This window comes from Conger conger, chromosome 2, assembly GCF_963514075.1.
Source record: "Conger conger chromosome 2, fConCon1.1, whole genome shotgun sequence".
NCBI lineage: Eukaryota > Metazoa > Chordata > Actinopteri > Anguilliformes > Congridae > Conger > Conger conger.
This window is the reverse complement of record NC_083761.1, coordinates 25,302,700-25,323,906: the sequence shown is the minus strand read 5'-3', so window position 1 is coordinate 25,323,906 and position 21,207 is coordinate 25,302,700. Positions and strand designations below refer to the sequence as shown.

The window sequence follows — 21,207 nt, the reverse complement described above, 5'->3', positions numbered from 1 at the left end:
GATGATTCAATTCAATTTTGTATCACGCTTTTCACAGAAGACTGTCACAAAGATGCTTTACAGATTGAATGAAACATATCAGCCCTAAGCCCCCAATAGCATATGAAGTTTTTCCTTAGGGAAAAACTTCCCGATGGGAAGAGATCTCGAGAGGAACCCGGCTCAAGGAGCATACCCATCCTCTGTTGGCCTATAAGTTTAATGTATGAAACTAGCAGGTAAACTAGAATGTCCATATGGAGGGGTGTCGAGTCTGGAGTTCAGAGGGTAGGGGGATGAATTTGTAGCTCCCCCAAACCCCCCTCCACGCCTGTTTGGACTCAAGCTCCCATGCTGCTCTTTGTCTGCCAGGCCAGAACGATGGCAAGGGGAGAATCATAGAGAGAGAACAACAGACTCCATTGTTCTGCAGTGCTGGTCCACTGCCATTGCACACACAGCAAGAGAATCATGAATACAGGCCATGGGCCTGAGCTATGCACAGAAAAGCATTATGAGAACAGAAAACAGTGGTGGTGGTGCCATTTTAAAAAAAAATGAGAAGGGGCCATCATTTTCATTTGGATGTTCTGTTGATTTAGGCATTAACACTTGGAGCACTCAAGCTTTTCACTCAGACAGTCTGTTGTAAAGACTGGCAGCACCACCCAGTCTGTCTCTCACATTGACAGACCTGAAATATCCTTCTCTCATCACTAAAAACCAGAAAGATCCCACTCTCATAGCAGCAAAATCCTGGAATTGTTACAGGCTGGCTCATTATACCCCTTTCCACTGTACAGCTGGAAACAGTGCCTCATTATACCCCTTTCCCACTATAGAGCAGGCACCAGGCTGGCTCTATTTACCTCTTTCCCACCAGGCTGGCCCGTTATACCCCTTTCCCACTGTAGAGCTGGAACCAGGCTTGTTAATTATATGTATTACATATAGCGCTGAAACCAGGTAAAACCCTTTCCCACAACCAGGCTGGCCAAATTACACCCTCTTGTCATTGTCGAGGAGGAACCAAGCTGGCACATTGGTCCTTATGGCTTTTCCTCCCCCTCTGTCCTCCTTCTACTTCCTCTCTCCTTCTTCTCCCCACTGTCTCTGTCTCTGTAGACATGGGTTGTTTCGGTAGACGTACGGCGTCCCGGAGACGTTTAGAGGCTGAGGAGGGTGTGGTGTATTCCACCATCTCCAGGGGTATATCTGTATTCCTCTCACTCCTCCATATTCCTCACCAAGGGCGCAGATCTAAAACACCATAATCATACCGTCATGTTGGCTGGCTCCACATTCAAACACACTGGCACCCAGAGGTCTTTCCTCTACAGGATCATCCCTCCCTGAATCACCATGTGAAAGTCTGGATATGCAGAGAAATGTAACACAGGTCATGGCCCAGGTCATGGCTCTCTGGTTTAAGCAGACCCTGTGCTTGGTTTGCCATGGTGGGCATGTATCACTGTGACATCAGTGTGAGCATGACATCATCTGTGTCTCCTGCACGTTGGTGACCTTCCTGCATGCACAGTCCCTGCTGAAAATGGCAGCTAACACCAGCTGGGATTTGAAGGTGGTTTAAGACGGTTTATGTTGTGTTTTCTAGCCGGTGATAGTCTGTGGCTGGTCAAAGCTGGCGTCTAGCAGGACAAAGCTGGTTAAGATGGTGAAGTAAACTGGTGGACTGGCTGACTATATGGTTCGGTCAACTGGTAAACAACTAGTTGACCAGCTAAAAGCATCAAGAAAAAAGGCTGGTTTCAGCTGGAATTTTCAGCATGGGTGTCCCTTGCTCACCAATATCCTCCAACCCCCAAACCTCCCAACCCCGCCCCATGCTCTGGGTTATGTCTCCACACCTTTCTTTCTGCTGCCCCCAAATCCCACCACCACCTCCTTTCCCTCTGTCTTCCGACTTCTGATCCCATGCGCCGTGTGTTGCAGAGGACTGCGAGGCTGTGAGCAGCTCGTACGAGTCATACGACGAGGAGGAAGTGTCCAAAGGGAAGTCGTCCACGCCACACCAGTGGCCATCTACAGAGGCCTCCATCGAGCTGATGAGGGACACGCGGATCTGCGCCTTCCTGTGGAGGAAGAAGTGGCTGGGCCAGTGGGCCAAACAGCTGTGTGTCATCAAGGAACATCGCCTCCTGGTGGGCACTGCACACACACACACACACACACATACATACATACATACATACATACATACATACATACATACATTCAGTCCAATACTGTCCATATGTATTTGAACAGTTGGTTTGATTTATTTTTTTGCATCCATATCTGGTGATGTCTGTAGGAATTACATCCCATTACATTGGGGGACCAAAAGCAGTTACATTATCAATGAAGGCAAGTCATTTGGTACCTCTGGCAGCCATACATGCCCAAACTATAACATTCCTACTACCATGTTTCACAGATGAAGGGGGATGCTTTGGTTCTTCACCAAGAATCAAGACTAGATACTGAAAGCTTTCTTATACCTGCAGTATGGAAGTGATTGGATATACCTGAAGTAGCAATTACTTTTGTTCCCCTAAAATGGGGGGACTATGTATAAAAAAGGATGTGATTTCGACACACATCACCCAAAATGAATGTAAATACCCTCAAATTACCAGGTACAGTCTGTACTTTTACCTGCAGTGCTATAACAGCCCTTCTCTCATCTCCCTTGCAGTGCTATAAGAGCTCTAAGGAGCAGGTTCCACAGCTGGATGTTAGCCTGGTGGGCTGCAGTGTGGTTTACAAGGAGAAGCAGCTGAAGAAGAAGGAGCACAAGCTGAAGATTACCCCGGTGGGGGCTGAAGCCATCGTCCTGGGCCTGCAGAGCAAGGAACAAACTCAACAGTGGCTGAAGGTGTGAGGGTGGGGCGGAGCTGAAGGTGTGAGGGTGGGGCGGGGCTGAAGGTGTGAGGGTGGGGCGGGGCTGAAGGTGTGAGGGTGGGGCGGGGCTGAAGGTGTGAGGGTGGGGCGGAGCTGAAGGTGTGAGGGTGGGGCGGGGCTGAAGGTGTGAGGGTGGGGCGGAGCTGAAGGTGTGAGGGTGGGGTGGGGCTGAAGGTGTGAGGGTGGGGCAGGGCTGAAGGTGTGAGGGTGGGGCGGGGCTGAAGGTGTGAGGGTGGGGCCGGCCATGATGATGAAAGCCTGCAGCTCTCATTGTAGGATGGGTTTAGAGCAGTGGTCTCCAACCCTGGTCTTTGAGAGCTACTGGGCCAGCTAGTTTTTGTTTTCATCATATATAGCAATTGTGCATAGCCTACTGGGCTATCCGTTTTCTCTGTGTCATAAAAGTGTCATAAAAGTTTCATATATAGGCCTATGTAGTTGTGGCAGGTGAACTGAAAAAAATCTTCAAACCAAGCAGTAGTCTACCCTACTCAACCCATTTCATTTATTTTGCTGGATTAGCAATCAAAGAAATTTGCTGAATAATCAAGACCAATATGTAGTCTATAGTGATTGAGAAATTACCATGACAAAGAGATACTAGATTGTTTAACAAAGATGCCAGTAATCAGAATAATTACAATAATAAGCCTAGAGCAAATTCATTTATGAAAATCTTTAAACTGCAGAGTCTTCGAAAGGCATATTCACATTTTATGCAATCATAGGCTAAATGTGGATAGGAAAATGCTGCACAAGTTTATGATGCAAAGAACAATAATGCATTCTCAGAATAAATTGGTAGGCTAATCATTTTACATATTGGTTTTTGTTATTGAACAAATAATTTATTTGATTGTTAATCGGGCAATCGGGGATGAGGGAATTGGGGGGGACCTCTCATTGTGGGGGGGTCGCTTCTCATTGTGTTGCCCGCTTGCCTGGCATTGCCAGATATCCCGAAATGCCTTGCGGACGCAAAAAATCTCTTCCCATTGAAAATGAATGGGGTAATGTCATTGTTGCTTCTCGTCACTGGATGTGTGACAATGAAAACCAGCACAGCCTGTGGCTGTCCAGGGCCCAGTATTTCAAAACTTTTAGTCTAGATCAGAATTATTCAGATAGGATCATTCTGATCCAGATACCATAAGATCAGGATAATAGAATCTAGATATGTTTCTCTCAGTTGGTCAGTGTAACGCAATATTTCATTAAGACAAATATTCACAAGTCTACATGTTAGAAAATGTGTGATTCAGTTAGAATATCAGTCCTATTCATTAATGTAAGTACACAATACATAGGCCAAAGTCAGTCTAATTTCAAAAAGCTCTGGGCCTCATGTGAGAACATTTTTGTTCTTAACATAAATGTCTTTAACCTTTTTTGAACTAAGGGCTCATACAAGTGTGCCATGTTGCATTCAACAAATGCACCCAACTGCAGACCACCAACCATAAATGAAGATGACTGTTATAATACAGTATATACGGTACTGTAGGTGGGTTCTGTTGGATAGATGGCCAATGGGATTAACGAGAACAAGGGATGACTGATACCTGATTGGTAGATTGCGGTTACTTCGTTTTTGGCAAACACAATAATATGGTGGAGTATTGATAAAGTTTGTGTTTTTTCACCTAAACAATCCACTGAAATACTTTTCTGAAAATAGTATTCACATGACTCGTATGACAGGTCGGGATCACTCGTGAATGCAGTTCCTGCCAATGGGGGAGGAGTTTAGGGAATGGTTTGTGTGTATATAAGGGATTTTCAGGATAGAGGTGTGGCTTTGAAGTAATTGGGGAGGTGTTTAGAGAAAGGTGGGCGTGTATAGGAGGGATTTTCAGGATAGAGGTGTGGCTTTGAAGTAATGGGGGAGGAGTTTATGGAATGGTGGGTGTGTATAGGAGGAGTTTACAGGATAGAGCAGTGGTTGTGAAGTAATGAGAGAGGAGATCAGTAGATAACTAGGTTGGATAAGTAGGTTGGAGGAAAGATGGTGTGACTGGAGATTGAGAGTAGGTAGGATCTATGATTGGACGAGGATGCTGTTTTGCATTAGGAGTACATAACACAGAACATAGTCTACTTACCCAAGGCAAATATTTACTGAATTGTTATGATCTGGATTTGGAGTGAAATGGGCAAGCTCAGTGGAGACTTTGCACTGAGTAAAACCTAGACCCTGCCCAAATCTGGGATATGGACTGAAGTAAAAATAGCTGTTCCGGGTTTTACGTTGTGCATTTATCCAGCTAATTCTGCATTATGGAACAGGCCCCTGTTCTCCCTTCACTCTTCCAGCTAAACCAAGCATACAGTAAAATGTCTGGTGTTACTTCAACTCTGATAGAGTCATTTTGAGTCCAATAGGGACTATACAGTATGTACTCTGTAAATTGAATTTACTGTGCAGCTGGAGCTAGAATCTCACACTGAACAACTTCACAAAAATGTAAAATGAAAATCAGCTTTGGGCTAATTATTTTACATTTCTTCCCTGATTACTATGTATAGCGTCTTAGGGACAGTATGCTGTGAAAAGTGCTATACAGATGCATTTGAATTGAATAGAAAATCACCATAATACACAAACAACATGGATATTGTTTAGCAAGGTTAATATGTACAGGGAATGTAGGGAAGGTGGGAGTATGGGAATTGTGCAAAAGAGAATGGGAGAAGAGACTGCTGACAACAGCACCTCTTTGAAAGCTTGTTTCACACAAAGCAGCCTGTCTACCGTGCTGTATGAGTCACCGGGTTGGGCTGCAGTGGGCTGGGGAGGGGGGGAGGGGGCGGGGGGTAGAAGAGGGAAGTGTTACTTGTTAGCTATAAAGCAGCAACTCAAAACAAAAAGGTAAATAAAAACATGTTATGGCGCTTTAGAATTTTGATTGTAAGAGATCTAGACAAGGTTATTTTTCTTCTATTGGATACATAGTTTTATTTAAAGGTACAGATACACTTCAGTTACTGAGGTAGGACAAGAACAATATCCTAACTGCTCCACATGGTTCCCCACGAGAACAAAAAGCAGGCTACTCACACATACAGATGTCTCCATAGTGGTAACTAAACAAAGTCTGTCATATTATTCAAACCTGGGTCCTGGTTCTAATACTCTGTTCCTAACAGGCTATTCAGGAGATCAGCAGTAAACATGTTGAAGGTACAGAAGTGGCCCCCTATCCATCAGACTCCCCACGTCTCATCTGTACACAGGTAAGAGTCATGGTCCAAACCACAACATGTAATATCAGTACTGTCTGATATAGAGGGCATTAAGGTGATATATGCAGAAGCAGGGTGATGTAGGCAGCAGTAGAGTAATGTAAGGTGCAGTAGAGTGATGTAGGGGGCATTAGGGTGATGTAGGGGGCATTAGGGTGATGTAGAGGGCATTAGGGTGATGTAGGGGGCATTAGGGTGATGTAGAGGGCATTAGGGTGATGTAGGGGGCATTAGGGTGATGTAGAGGGCATTAGGGTGATGTAGGGGGCATTAGGGTGATGTAGAGGGCATTAGGGTGATGTAGGGGACAGTAGAGTGATGTAGAGGGCAGTAGAGTGATGTAGAGGGCATTAGGGTGATGTAGGGGGCAGTAGAGTGATGTAGGGGGCAGTAGAGTGATGCTGGTGGCATTAAGGTAATGTAGAGGGCATTAGGGTGAGGTAGGGGGCGGTAGAGTAATGTAGGGAGCATCATTAGGGTGATGCTGGTGGCATTAAGGTGATGTAGTGGGCATTAGGGTGATGTAGGGGGCAGTAGAGTGATGTAGAGGGCATTAGGGTGATGTAGGGGGCATTAGGGTGATGTAGAGGGCATTAGGGTGATGTAGGGGGCATTAGGGTGATGTAGGGGGCAGTAGGATGATAATGCATCTTCATGCTCGCAGGGTGAGCTGGGTGAGAGGTACTCTGTAGCATCAGAGAGTGGCAGCAGCACAGACAGCCACACTGAGGCTCCAGAGAATAAAGATGGTGAGATGATCTCTGCTGTTCACTGACTCAGTCAATATAATACAATACATATCAATGTAAACAAATGTGGTTTTCATTTGCAGTTAGCTGTGTAACAGTTTCTAGATGTAATCTTCAGGAATGACTTATTTCTGTGCTTTAACCACAGTTAAGAAGAAGCATGGCCCAGGCTTAAAGTTCAGTAACCTGATGAACATTGGTAAAAAGAAGACTTCATCTTTGGACAGTCCTGAAAAATCTATTGACACATCAGGTAAGGCGTTATGGATACTCTTTGCTGATTTGCTTTGCCTTCACAGGTGAATAGTCTCTCACTCCATGTGCAGGTGAACAGTCTTACTACAAATAGTCTGAATCCTTGTGTGTGAGTGACTTGTCTCACTTGAAATGTTTCTCTCCCAGTAAATGTGCATAGTTTCTCTGGTATCTCCCTCAGTAAATGTGAATTATCTTTCTGCAAGTAAAGATAAATCATCTCTCTCCCCATGTACTGGTAAATAGTGCCTCTTTATGTAAGGCTCTCTTATATTGACCAGACCAAGGTCAAATATAATTGCTCTGGATTCAAATACATTTCTAAACTCCTCTGAGCTTGTCTGGTGTATTGGAACCAATTAAATAGTTTGAAAAAGTGCCAAGCCCACCTTCTGGTCCTCTCAATTGCACCTGGCAAGATCAAGCAAGCAAGATCAATTACGTATTTGACCCAGGTCTGCTTTTGACACCAGGTATCCTGAACGTGCTGGTGAACAGCCAGTGGCGGGCGCGCTGGTGTCTGATTAAGAATGGGCAGCTGTGGTTCTACCAGGACAAGGCAAAGACCAAAGTAGCCCAGCAGCCTGTGCCGCTGGCCGGGTGTGTGGTGCTTCCTGACCCCAGCCCGGACCACCTGTACTCATTCCGCATCCAGCAGGACGGGGAACAGCTGGCCACACTGGAGGTGAGAAGACTAGCCTCACCAGCAGGGAGGGTCATGTGAGGCCAGTAAGACAGTGGGCTCTTACCAAACGTTTATTTTTCACCTCCTTTCCTTGCTCCTTTTTTTGCTCCTCGCTCCATCAGGAGACAAGAAAACAAGGGAAAAAAAAGTCAGTTAAGACGGTGAAATCAGGAAAACGTGAATTAGGCAAACGTCAGTTCGAAGCTAATTCAGTTACATGCATGGCAGATGGAGAGAGGTGTATCTACTAGTCATTTATACGTCATGCATTTTGAAAAAATATCCGCAAAGGATGCGCTCATGTTTCCTTGGTCAAGAAAAGTAACACTTAACTTCTAGCTCTTAGAAGAAGCGTTCATAAGGGACATTTCTGGTCCGATCGATTTCCATGTCAGGCAGCGAACAAGGAGATAGGAGGTGAAAATTACTGGGTTTGCTACTGGGTCTGACCAATCAGTACAGGATTGGATTCCAATTACAGTTGTGAGGCCCGCCCAAACATTCATGTATTTGGTATACTTTTAAGCAATTAAGCTTCACAACTTCACCTGACTTCTAATTCCAGAAAACTTTAGAAATATTTTTTTTTCTTTTAGATAACGGTAATTACTGCAAAAAATAGGTAGAGCCGTCACTTTTTCCAGCTGATACAAGGGAAATTTTCAGGGACATATTCACAATGCGTTTTCCATTCCTTGCTGAAGTGCTTCTGTTCCTGGGACCTGAGAGTGGGTTCGACCCTTTGCTCTATTTATCACATATCAAGCTTGTGATGTCCTCGCCTTACTCGGATGTGTTGGGCGGTCTTCAGGTCCCTCAGTGTTGAGATGGTTTGGGTGTTCCCTGTAGGCCAAGTCCTCTGCCGTCATGGGCCATTGGCTGGGCCTGCTGCTCTCACAGACCGGATCTAAGATGGACCCGGAGGACCTGACGTATGACTACGTGGACTCGGACAGAATATCCTGCATTGTAAACGCTGCCCGAACCTCCATGTAGTGAGTTTGAATTCTTACACACCTCACCGGGCACTCATCTCCTGTCTGCTTTTTACGTCATAGTGAAGTCATCACACGGGATTTTGTTTATTTACTCATTGCTTTTCTTTAATGTTATTTCAGTTCTTTTTTTTTCTCTGCACAATAGTATATTTACAGCAGATGTATTTCAGTCTAAGGATACCGTGTTGAACTTGTTGTTCAATAATAGAAAGTTGCTTAACCCTCCTATTATGTGAAGATTTTATGACCAGATTTACATTTGGGGTCAAATTGAGCCCAAGAGTAGAAATATACACAACATATACTGTAATAGAGCAATAATCTGTCGCCTTCTTATTGTCTCCCAGATTACTAGCCTTTTATCCATAAATATGAAAAATCTGTGAGAAACATTTTAGAGCCTAAGGAACATTAAGTGAAAGTTGGCAACCTGTATGGGAAAGTCCCACCAGAATTATTCACAAAGAAATCTGAGGAAAAGAATTGTTGTATATTTTCCTTCATACAGTTACAGAGGGTCAAAATAACACAACACATTTGTATGCCAAGTTGGTACAGGACTTAGCATAGATGTCAAACACTGAGTGGGGTCAAATTGACCCCAAACATAATAGTTAACCAACCAAATCTACAATTATTTGATTTGGTTTCTTCAGTAGAGTAATGTTTTTCATCCTGAAAAGTTAAATGAATGTGTCTGTGTTGTTGTTCTATAGTCTGATGCAGAGGAGGTTTTCCGAACCAAACGCCTACACAGACAGTCTCCCCGTGGTCTCTAATGTCACAGACGATATCTACGACGACGTGGCAGCAACAGAGCCGGAGCCAGAGCTAGAGGTGACAAAGAACATGGATTACATTACATTACGATTACAGTATTTTTCTGACACTTGTGTCCAAAGCCACATTCAGTTGATTTGACTTAGCAGGGGCCAATCTACCCTGGAGCAATCTGGTCTTAAGGGCCTTGCTCAATGGCCCACCAGCTGCACTGATCTTATTGTGGCTTGAACCACCAACCTGCCAGGTCCCAGTCAAGCACCTTAGCCACTGTAATTATGGGTTATTGAGTGTAGACTGATGAGCAAAATGGCAACTTCATCCCTTGAAATTAAATCTACAACACAATAAATGTGCAAAAAGTGAAGCGGTCTGAATACTTTTTGAAGCCGCTGTATGTGGCTCTTGAATTATTGGCACCCCTGCTGGAAAGTCCACCTACAGTAAAGCCTCAGCTTTGTGGAAGAGGCAACCGGATTGTCAGTCAAAATTGTGATTGGGTATGAGGCGCATCTTCATTTATGCATCTCTCTTTTGACGCCAAATATACCAACGCTGTATCTGACCAAAATGTTCAATTTGGTCACGTCTGACCACTGCATCTTTGCTTAATCATATTTTAAATGACCAAATGACACAAAATGAGACCAAAATGTTTTGGTCAGATACAGCATTGGCATGTTTGGCATTGAAACAGAAATGCATGAAAGGACATTCGCCTCATACCCACGGTGAAATATGGTGGTGGGTCAGTGATGTTTTTGGGATGTTTTAATTCCAGTCGTCCAGAGATACAAGTGAAACTCGAAAAATTAGAATATTGTGCAAAAGTTCATTTATTTCAATAACTCAACTTTAAAGGTGAAACTAATATATTACATAGACAAATTACATGCAAAGCAAGATATTTCAAGCCTTTATTTGTTATAATTTTGATGATTATGGCTTACAGCTTATGAAAACTTCAAATTCAAAATCTCAGAAAATTAGAATATTACATGAAATCAATCAAAAAAGGATTTTAAATACAGACATGTCGGCCCTCTGAGAAGTATAATCATGCATATGTACTCAGTACTTGGTTTGGGCCCCTTTTGCACGAATTACTGCCTCAATGCAGCGTGGCATGGATGCGATCAGCCTGTGGCACTGCTGAGGTGTTATGGAAGACCAGAATGCTTCAATAGCAGCCTTCAGCTCTTCTGCATTGTTCGGTCTCATGTCTCTCATCTTTCTCTTGGCAATGCCCCATAGATTCTCTATGGGGTTCAGGTCAGGTGAGTTTGCTGGCCAATCAAGCACAGTAATCCCATGGTCATTGAACCAGGTTTTGGTACTTTTGGCAGTGTGGGCAGGTGCTAAGTCCTGCTGGAAAATAAAGTCAGTGTCTCCATAAAGCTTGTCTGCTGAAGGTGCTCTAAAATTTCCTGGTAGACGGTTGCATTGACCCTGGACTTAATAAAGCACAGTGGACCAACACCAGCAGATGACATGGCTCCCCAAATCAACACTGTGGAACTGACTGTGGAAACTTCACACTGGACTTTAAGCATCTTGGATTGTGTGCGTCTCCATTCTTCCTCCAGACTCTGGGACCTTGGTTTCCAAATGAGATGCAAAATTTGCTCTCATCAGAGAAGAGAACTTTGGACCACTGAGCAACAGACCAGTTATTTTTTTCTTTCGCCCAGGTAAGACGCTTCTGGCGTTGTTTGTTATTCAGGAGCGGCTTCACAAGAGGAATACGACATGTGAAGCCCATGTCCAGGATCCGTCTGTGTGTGGTGGCTCTTGATGCATCAACTCCAGCCCCAGTCCACTCCTTGTGAAGCTCTCCCACACTTTTGAATGGCCTTTTCCTGACAATCCTCTCCAGGATGCGGTCATCCCTGCTGCTTGTGCACCTTTTCCTTCCACACTTTTTCCTTCCACTTAACTTTCTATTAATGTGCTTTGATATAGCACTTTGAGAACATCCAACTTCTCTTGCAATTACCTTTTGAGGCTTTCCCTCCTAGTGGAGGGTGTCGATGATGGTTTTCTGCACAACAGTCAGGTCAGCAGTCTTCCCCATGATTGTGAATTCTACTGAACCATACTGAGAGACAATTTAAAGGCTCAGGAACCCTTTGCAGGTGTTTTGGATTAATTAGCTGATTAGAGTGTGACACTTTGAGCCTACAATATTGAACCTTTCCACAATATTCTAATTTTCTGAGATTTTGAATTTGGGGATTTTATAAGCTTTAAGCCATAATCATCAAAAATATAAGAAATAAAGGCTTGGAATATCTCACTTTGCATGTAATGAGTCGATATGATATATTAGTTTCACCTTTTTAGTTGAATTACTGAAATAAATTAACTTTTGCATGATATAATTTTTCGAGTTTCACCTGTATAACGGATTCCACCAAGTATCAGGCAATTTTGGCTGACAATCTGGTTGGCTCTACCACAAAGCTGAGACTTGACTGTAGGTGGACTTTCCAGCAAGACAATCAGCATACCTCAAAATCCACACAGAAACGGTTCTGTGACAACAAAATCTATGTTCTGCAATGGCCATCTCATGCGCCGGACCTCAATCCAATTGAAAACCTGTGGGCCGAACTGAAGAGGGCAGTTGAAAAGCACAGACCGAAGAATTTGAAGGATCTTGCAAGGATCTGCATTGAGGAATGGTCCAAAATCCCCCCAAATGTGCTCCTTAACCTTGTCAATCATTGCAGGAAAAGACTCCATGCTGTTGTCCTTGCCAGTGGTGGAAGCACCAAGCAGGGATACTAAAGCAGGGATGCCAATACTTATGGAACCTTGATTTTGGGGAAATCTATTTTTTATTAAATGGATTTTGGTTGGGGCGGCATGGATGGTGCAGTGGGTAGCACTGCCGCCTCACAGCAAGGAGGTCCTGGGTTCGAATCCCTGTCGGCCAGGGCCTCTCTGTGCGGAGTTTGCATGTTCTCCCCGTGTCTGCGTGGGTTTCCTCCGGGTACTCCGGTTTCCTCCCACAGTCCAAAGACATGCAGGTTAGGGTGATTGGAGAGTCAAAATTGCCCATAGGTATGACTGTGTGAGTGAATGGTGTGTGTGCCCTGCGATGGACTGGCGACCTGTCCAGGGTGTGTTCCTGCCTTTCGCCCAATGTTTGCTGGGATAGGCTCCAGCCCCCCTGCGACCCTGTTCAGGATAAGCGGGTTAAGATAATGGATGGATGGATGGATGGATTTTGGTTGGTTCCTTTTAAACATTGATAAAGTACAATATTCTTCACACATTAAAAAAAAAAGTTTCTTTCAATTATTAAATTGTTTTATTATTGAATTTATTTATTATTATGTATTGTATTGTATTGTATTGTATTATGTATTGAAGTATTTTTTGTGCATTGCCAGTCAGTGGTGCCAATAATTCTGGAGCCCACTCTATGTAAGCAATGAATGGAACTCAATCCAATGCTGTGGAGTGTTGGTGCTGATTGGTAGCATGTTTGCAGCATGTTGCTACTGAGCTAACTGTTGTGTTTTATGCCCCTTTGTGTCCACCACACCAGGAGAGCCAAGAGAGTGGCCATAAGGGATCCAGTGTGGAGCCGGGGCTCAAGGCAGAGCCAGACACAGCAGAGAGGTTGTACCTGGATCTTATCCCGGTCCGATCATTCCTCCACCCCTCCAGCGGGCACACTTCCCCCAAGGTTTCCAGCCCAACATCACAGCTCACAGATGAACCAAAACCTCCAAGCCAGGTCTGTATACTGTGCAACATTCCCTAATATCCAACACTGCACAATCTATGAACTGAGCTTGACTGGGAACCTACTGCATATGAATTGTAAAGCCATGGACATCCTGTGAATGTGATTGCACACACTGTCTCAGAAACAAATCAGGAATCACACCAAATTTACTCAGTTCATGACCTTGACTAGCGTAACCTAGTTTAATACATCCTAACCCAGCCAAACAGAGCTTAATCAAGACTAAACTGGTCTTAACCTTTTCAAACTCCACCATAACCTAGTTTAGCCTAGTTTAACCAAGTTGAATCCAGTCTGACCCAGTGTTATCTATCATGAACCACTTGGCTCAACATGGTTTGGCTGGTTGACCAGTTCAGACAAGCTTTAAGACCAGTTTGGCCATGCGGGGTTGACCAGCACATACCCAGCAAGACCCACTTATGACCGGCTCAATTTTTAAGCAGGCATAGCTCGATTTTACAGAAGGTATATATTATACTCACAGGTATAGATGAATTTGAATTTGAGTTTGGCTGTCTCTCTTCCCCAGAAGGATCCAGAGCTTTCATGTAGCAGTACTATTCCTCCTCTTCCACCGAGAGCAGAGCTGGATCAGCTGTGTCCCAGTGTGCAGGTCCAAGCCCAGCCCCAGAAACCTCTCTCCAATCCTGACTCCCAGAACCCCTCTCACTCCAACCCTGACCCTCAGAAATCTGTCTCTAACATTGACCCCCAGAAACTCTCTGTCTCCAATGCGGACGCCCAGAAACCCCTTCTCTCCAATGTGGAACCTCATAAACCCCCTCTCCCTAACACGGACCCCGAGAAACTCCCGGTGTACAGCCCTGACACCCATAAATCCCCTCTCTCCAATGCTAACACCCATAAATCCCCTCTCTCCAATGCTGATACCCAGAAATCCCATCTCTCCAATGTTAACGCCCAGAAACCCCCCCTCTCCAATGCTGACACACAGAAATCCCCCCTCCTCAGCACTGAGGCTCAGAGACGATCAGGTCCTGGTGCTCCCAGCCCACAGCATGCCAGGATCCACATAGAGGTGTCAGATCGGCCAAGACCCACCACTGCAGGTGACCCTCACTCACAGAGCCAATCACATCGTTATCTCACTCATAGAGCCAATCACATCAACAACTCACTCATAGAGCCAATCACATCGTTATGGTAAATGGCAGGCATTTATATAGCGCCTTTATCCAAAGCGCTGTACAATTGATGCTTCTCCATTCACCCATTCATACACACACTCAGACACCGATGGCGATTGGCTGCCATACAAGGCCCCGACCAGCTCGTCAGGAGCATTTGGGGGTTAGGTGTCTTGCTCAGGGACACTTCGACACCTAATTAGGAGCCTAGTGATTCACCTCAGTCTTTTTTATGTAATTGTTTGCAATATAGCACAGTAAGCACAATATTAACATGGGCCTTTTATTCTTCATTGCATGCATAGCAATTTCAGACATCATGTTGCTTAAGAGGGTAAAACACCCCTCAAAACATGACAAGTACCTAATTTAGATAAATTAATAGCTTGTCAAAAATCTGTGATGGCAATTGCAGCTAGAACAAAAATCAGCATATACAGGGGGTCCCCAGGACTGAGGGAATAACCTCACAGTCATTGTGACTCCTGAGAACCAGAATAAAGTTTAATTTTGAGTATTTAAGTATTGTACACCAGTCTGTTAATGCAAATATTTAATCAGCCAATAATGTGACTGCAACTAAATGCATAAAAGCATGCAGATGTGGTCAAGTGGTTTAGCTGTTGTTCAGACCAAATGTCAGAATGGGGAAGAAATGTGATCTAAGTGACTTTGACCATTGAATGATGTTTGGTGTCAGACAGGGTGGTTTGAATATCTCAGATTTTCCTGTGATTTTCACACAACAGTCTCTAGAGCAGTGCTACTCAACTCCACGTCCTGCGGGCTGCAGTGTCTGCAGGTATTTGCTCCTGCCATGCGATACACTGCCTGATTTCACGGATTATTTTACCTGCTTGGTTCAGATAATAAGCAAATTAGTAAAATCAGGTGGTGTAGCACATGGTAGGAGCAAATGTCTGCAGACACTATAGCCCGCAGGATGTGGAATTGAGCAGCACTGCTCTAGAGTTTGCAGAGAATGGTGCGAAAAACAAAAACATCCAGAGGAGAAGAGCCAGACTGGTCAAAGCTGACAGGAAGGTCACAGTCATGCAAATAACCACACGTCACAACAGTGGTATGCAGAAGAGCATCTCTGCACACACAACATTTCAAATCACTTAGTGGATAGGCTACAGCGGCAGAAAACCAATAGTCTAAAAGTCTAAAAAATAGGTCTACTAAATACCTAATAAAGTGCTCACTGAGTGTATATATTTTATTTTATTTCAATTGAATGTCCCTAATGTTAAGATAAATACTGTATAGAGCTAATTGAAGTCAAAATGTAATGGGCCTCGGGCAGTTATGGAACAGTGATCTTCTCCTGCAGGCTCGGGGTCAATCGAGGTCAAGCTGGGAAAGAACAGAACGGAGGCAGACGTCCGTCGGTTCTCAGAGGAGCGAGACCGCCTGGAAAGGGAGAGAGAGGAGGTGCGGAACACCCTGGCAGCGCTGCGGCAGCAGAGGAGGGAGCTGAAGGAGGCGCTCACAGCCTGCAGAGGTACACACCAAGCAGCCAGAACTGGGCTTCTTTTTTTAAACTCATTTCCTTGTCATGCTGAGAGACGGTTCTCACTAATGCCACTGCGTTTGACTCCAGTATAGGTCATTCAGACCGATGTAAAAGCCAATGGTAAAATTATGGTCAAAATACAAAGTCAATTTTTTTTCCCACAAGAAAATGTGTTTTTTTTTTCTTCATCTTTAACCCTATTATCTTTTTTTTTTTTAAGATAAAGGCAATGCCAGATTTAGCAAGAACAGCAGTTTAGATGCTTATCAGCCTCTTATTTGAAGAGCAGGGCCATATATCTCCAGCCTCCCTGCCACAAATTCAAAGCCAAAGTCCTGCCATGCTCACAGTTTACAACCCTCACCTCAAAACAGACTTAGACAATTAAAGGCATATTCTAACAATCCTTGATACCATTTCTGTATGTCAAAATGGGTGGTAATTGCCCGCTATGGGTTAATGTCGCCCCATATACCGATTTTCTTTTAAGTTATGGTGTTATTAGGACAATAAAGCAATACTTTGTGGATGAATCTGGGACAGATTACGTCACTCTCTCTCACACGCTTAGTGAAGGCTACTGCACTGTCTCTGGCTCCAAATTGTACAACATGGTGGCGGCAGTAAACTTCCCGGGCTTCAAAATGCTTTTAACAGGCCCATGGACAGCCAGTGGAGTGGGTGACTTAACAGGTACTTAGTCCATATTTGGTACACACAACCTGCACTCCCTGTCACATCTCTGCCACTGTTCTGAAACTGCAGGTGGGAGCGTTAGTGCCCTCTAGTGCCACTTAAGGGATTCAACAAGACAGCTCATTTTTGACTGAAGATACAAGTGTTGACTATGAGGAACTACCCAATTCACAAAAAGCTGTTGATAATTGAAAACGTATATTGTCTGGTTTGTGAACTTTTAATAAATGTTTATGACCCAAGAAAGATTGTCCAGCTGAGTTAAAAAAAAAAAACCAGAAGGTTCTTTTGGAATGTTCTTCGGTCACAGGACACATAGAAGGTCTTCGAAGTGATTGTGGAAAGAATTTCAGAGAACAGAGACGCAGTTTTCTGTCTACTGAACTGTTCTTCTGGTTAGTTTGTGAGTGGAGCAGAGCAGTCTGGGGAATGGCTAATTTGTCTGAGGGTCTGTTGTAAACTGTTTTTTCATGTTGTGTAACAATTGCCTTTTTGTTTGGCAAGGGAACAGAATGAGTATCAGATTGGGCAAAGCAAATAGTTCTTGCATCAAATAGCCTTGCATAATGCTGTTTTTTAAAGCAGAAGGGAACATATGCACAGACAGGATACACACATGTGTCTGCATGTGTTATTACTGATTCCAGTAGTAGAAAACATAAAACATAAAATAAAAAAATAACACAAGACATTAATAATAGTGGGTAATAATTGAAAAATAATCACATATGCTATGATAGCTTAGAAATCCTGGAGATCCCTAACTAGCATATATATATATATATATATAATTACAGAAGATATTTTTACCTGCATGTGTGATTTTGAGACTGTGTGTCATTCAGACCCGGCGCGGCAGCGCCCCCTGGAGGTGCGTGTGAAAGAGGCAGAAGAGGCCTGCCGTTTGGAGGAGACGAAGCGGGTAGAGCTGGAGCTCCACCTGATGGATGTGAAGGAGAGTCTGAAGAAGGTGGAGGCAGGACCCTTCACCCTGGGCACGACCGTGGACTGCGGCCTCCTGGACACCGTCAGCACCTCCACGGTCAGTCTGCGCTCCGCACCCACTCTGTCTCAGACTCAATATGCGGTGTGTTCACGGGCAGTCTGCGTTCATCACTAACAATGTGTCAGACTCAGCGGTCAATATGCGGTGTGTTCACAGTCAGTCTGTGTTCAGCACTTACACTGTCTCAGACACTGCGGTCAATATGCTGTGTGTCTACGGTCAGTCTGAAAATCCAGTCAAAGCCAAGAACATTTGAACTGTTTACCTCACCCTGTTCCATGCCAAACTGTTTACCCCTCCGTGTCCCATATCAAAATTTGTCACCAAAGTGCAGACTTGAAGGAAGGGTGAGTATTGACTGGGCCAATGGTCTGTGTTCATTGCACATGATGTCTTATGGTCCCCACTGTATTTACCGTCCATCCTATTACTAGTTGGTGTGATTTCTCCCATTTATGGGACCGTCATAGTCCGATAAAATAAATTTAATATGTCGTTATATGTGACTCATTTAGCTTACGAAAATGGGAAAAGTTATTTTTATGATATATTGAACAGATCAAGGCATGTGCTAATTTTGGGTGCTGGTACCCTTTAATGAACTACAGCACCACTGATTGTACACTGCCCCCCAGTGGAGGGAAGTGAGTTGTGCATGCAGTCCAGTGAGTAACAGTCTGTCTGCTTTCAGCCCAAGGCTCCATCCTGCTCCTCACCTGCAGCGCCCTCCTCTAACTGCACAGATGCCTCCCCCGTAAACTCCGCCACAGCCCTGAAGAGCAGACCCCTGTCAATCATGGCAGCCAGCAAGGGCAACGTCCTCCAGAAAGCCAAGGTCAGAGGTTTAGCAATAGCATCACATTCAGTTATCAGTAGCAGTTTTTAAAGGGTAATTACACCCTCGATCAAAGTTCTGTAAATGTATTAGTGTGCCTACTTTATAGTGGAACATTTTAATCAATGCCATTATTTCAACATTCATGAAATAATATCCAGTATCCAGACATCCAGTTGGAAAATTGTTGAGACAAAGTTATGTTTAATTTAACGGCTCGAAAAGTCAATCCTGCCGTTACGGATGAATACAAAACAGAACATTGCCAGCACCTGATTGGTTAGAGAATACTTTATGCAGATGAGATGGACACACCTTCCAGAACAGGGAGTGCAATTACTTTTTAATGCGATTCAAATGTTTTTAACTGAAGGTCCTGGGTCGACAGTCCAAAGACAAGCAGGTTAGGGACTACAGATGAAAAAGCGCTCATTAGCTCACATTTACATGGATGTGGAAACTGAAAATGTTGATTAATGTGCACTGTCCCTGGTAAATAAATAAATAATTGAAAGCAATGGCGTTCTAGAACTGAATAAAAATTGTTTGCTTTTAAATATTCCAAAAAACCTATACTTCAAAGGGTTAAATATGAACACAATAATAGGCAATCACGCAGGGAATGGGAGCGATTTCAGTAAAGAGTTATGTATGGAGCCTGTTTGTCAGTGGTGTTTAAACCATTCATGCCCCTGTCCTTTCAAACAGGAGTGGGAAAAGAAGGTGACAACCTAGAGGAGGGCTCTCTTCAGACCTGGCGTGACCACTGGCTCGAGCTTCTGCCAAAAGAAAAGCTCTCCTGGATCAGTGGAGAAACCATGTTAAAAATAAGTATTGCTTTCTGACAGCCTATTGTCTTTTTTAAACCATGTACGCAATTAAGATGTTCGGATTGGATTTTTTGTGGACAGAAAATCCCCAGATTGCCTGCTCCCCTACGCCGGAGAATAGCCCCGCCAAAGTGCAGTTCTTGGGTAGTGTTCCAGGCATTAGCACAGATCTTTGCCCATTTAAGTTGGCATCAAGGTTGTAAATACATTTTAAGCATCTGAAATATAAATGTTCCCTTTGACCTCTTTATGTACCCCACAAACAAAGGTGCACTTTTATTCAAATAAAATTTGATAAAGAAAGCTTGTGGCTTGATATTTTAACTGGAGGGGCTGCAATGTATTTGCCATTTATGTAGATAACAAAAATGTAATTTACTGCTGGGCAGAGCTCAAGTCAATATTACTATTAACATGGATGCACACTATGGAAATTCTGTGCTTTTTCTGTGTCATATTCAACCACCATGTTATGAGATTGCTGGTGTCAAATAAGGTCTCCCTTCAGACTGAAACCCTTCCCACACTGGGCACAGTGATATGGCCTCTCCCCTGCGTGACATCGCTGGTGTACTTTCAGTTTCCCTCTTGACTGAAATCCTTCCCACACTTGGCACATTGGTATGGCCTCTCCCCTGTGTGAGTTGGTTGGTGTCGAATGAGGTCTCGTTTCAGACTGATACCCTTCCCACACTGGGCACAGTGGTACGGCCTCTCCCCTGTGTGACATCGCTGGTGTACTTTCAGGTTTCCCTCGACTGAAACCCTTCCCACACTGGGCACAGTGGTATGGCCTCTCCCCTGTGTGAGTTTGCTTGTGCCATTTGGAATGCACCAACATTTTGGGAAATATACCAGACTTAGACAACATTATTTCATTTGCATTCACTGGCTTGGTTTCCATGTTTGCATAACGTGTCAGCTTAGCACAAAGACTTGAAGGCTTATAGACTATAGGAGTCAGTAGCCTACCTCCTTCAAAGTGAATAAATACACCTTATAGCAACTCCGAAGCTGTCTTATTTACATAAGGTGCAGGAATCTTTTTTATTAAAAACAAGAAACATTGTTTTTGGAGAAGTTAGACTGTTGGAACTGGAACTGCTGGACACACATGTATCCTTCCTCTGGTTGAGCACAGTGATCCGTAAATATTCTGAATATTACATTAAGAGTTAAATTACAGCTCTTCTCCATTGTTTGGATGCATTGTTGCCAACTGTGGTCAAAGATGCAACTTCAGATGTGTTCCCTAATGATTTCACATTGATAGAAAAACATTGATCACAAATGGCATGGAGTACTGATTTCACCTGAGGGTCTTTTGCTCACAATATTCTCAAGCTTTTCTCAATATACAGTAGATAAATCTGTTGCAACTCATTCACTGTGTGTGAAAATGCAGAGGTACAAAGCTTTTGATTAAATAATCACTATGAAGTCACACAGTAAAGAGACACGAGGTTGACCACCTGTATCAAAGAAAATGGAAGCAGAGGGAGTAGGTGATGCAGCTTTGAGATGTAGGGGTTGGAGTGTGCGAATGTGAGGTGTGAGAACTGAATGAGGTCTTCAAAGAAGACGTAGATATATAGCAAATGAAATATGGGCGACAATTGTAGATAAGGTAATGAACCATGGGTTGATGTTGAGAGAAGCAGGCATGACAGATCAACCAAGTCTGAGCAGACCAACAGTTGCATCAATTACACATGGCTTCGAGAGGGAGAGCTGGTAAGTACGACGGTAACCACAGGGCAATGAACCGATTACAGTTTACTACTACATACATCAACTGCTGTACATACAGCCTGCTT

General features: G+C 43.9%; 1 protein-coding gene across 3 annotated transcripts in view; it reads left to right on the top strand.

Annotated features, from left to right (window-relative positions):
* The window catches only part of afap1l2 (actin filament associated protein 1-like 2), a 64,303-nt gene extending 44,610 nt beyond the window's left edge, over window positions 1-19,693 (top strand). Inside the window, exons 6-20 of one of the 3 annotated variants that reach the window (XM_061232203.1) lie at window positions 1,105-1,188; window positions 1,933-2,141; window positions 2,678-2,857; window positions 6,031-6,117; window positions 6,791-6,875; window positions 7,024-7,128; window positions 7,604-7,815; window positions 8,665-8,810; window positions 9,530-9,650; window positions 13,150-13,341; window positions 13,889-14,426; window positions 15,841-16,011; window positions 17,565-17,761; window positions 18,417-18,560; window positions 19,269-19,693. In XM_061232203.1, coding sequence (XP_061088187.1) covers window positions 1,105-1,188; window positions 1,933-2,141; window positions 2,678-2,857; window positions 6,031-6,117; window positions 6,791-6,875; window positions 7,024-7,128; window positions 7,604-7,815; window positions 8,665-8,810; window positions 9,530-9,650; window positions 13,150-13,341; window positions 13,889-14,426; window positions 15,841-16,011; window positions 17,565-17,761; window positions 18,417-18,560; window positions 19,269-19,295 — 2,498 coding nt within the window. In that variant the 3' untranslated portion in view covers window positions 19,296-19,693. Of the gene's footprint in view, window positions 1-1,104; window positions 1,189-1,932; window positions 2,142-2,677; window positions 2,858-6,030; window positions 6,118-6,790; window positions 6,876-7,023; window positions 7,129-7,603; window positions 7,816-8,664; window positions 8,811-9,529; window positions 9,651-13,149; window positions 13,342-13,885; window positions 14,427-15,840; window positions 16,012-17,564; window positions 17,762-18,416; window positions 18,561-19,268 lie in introns of all 3 variants that reach the window. The other 2 variants (XM_061232202.1, XM_061232204.1) reach the window with 2 other exon arrangements.
* The last annotated feature ends 1,514 nt before the right edge of the window (window positions 19,694-21,207 follow it).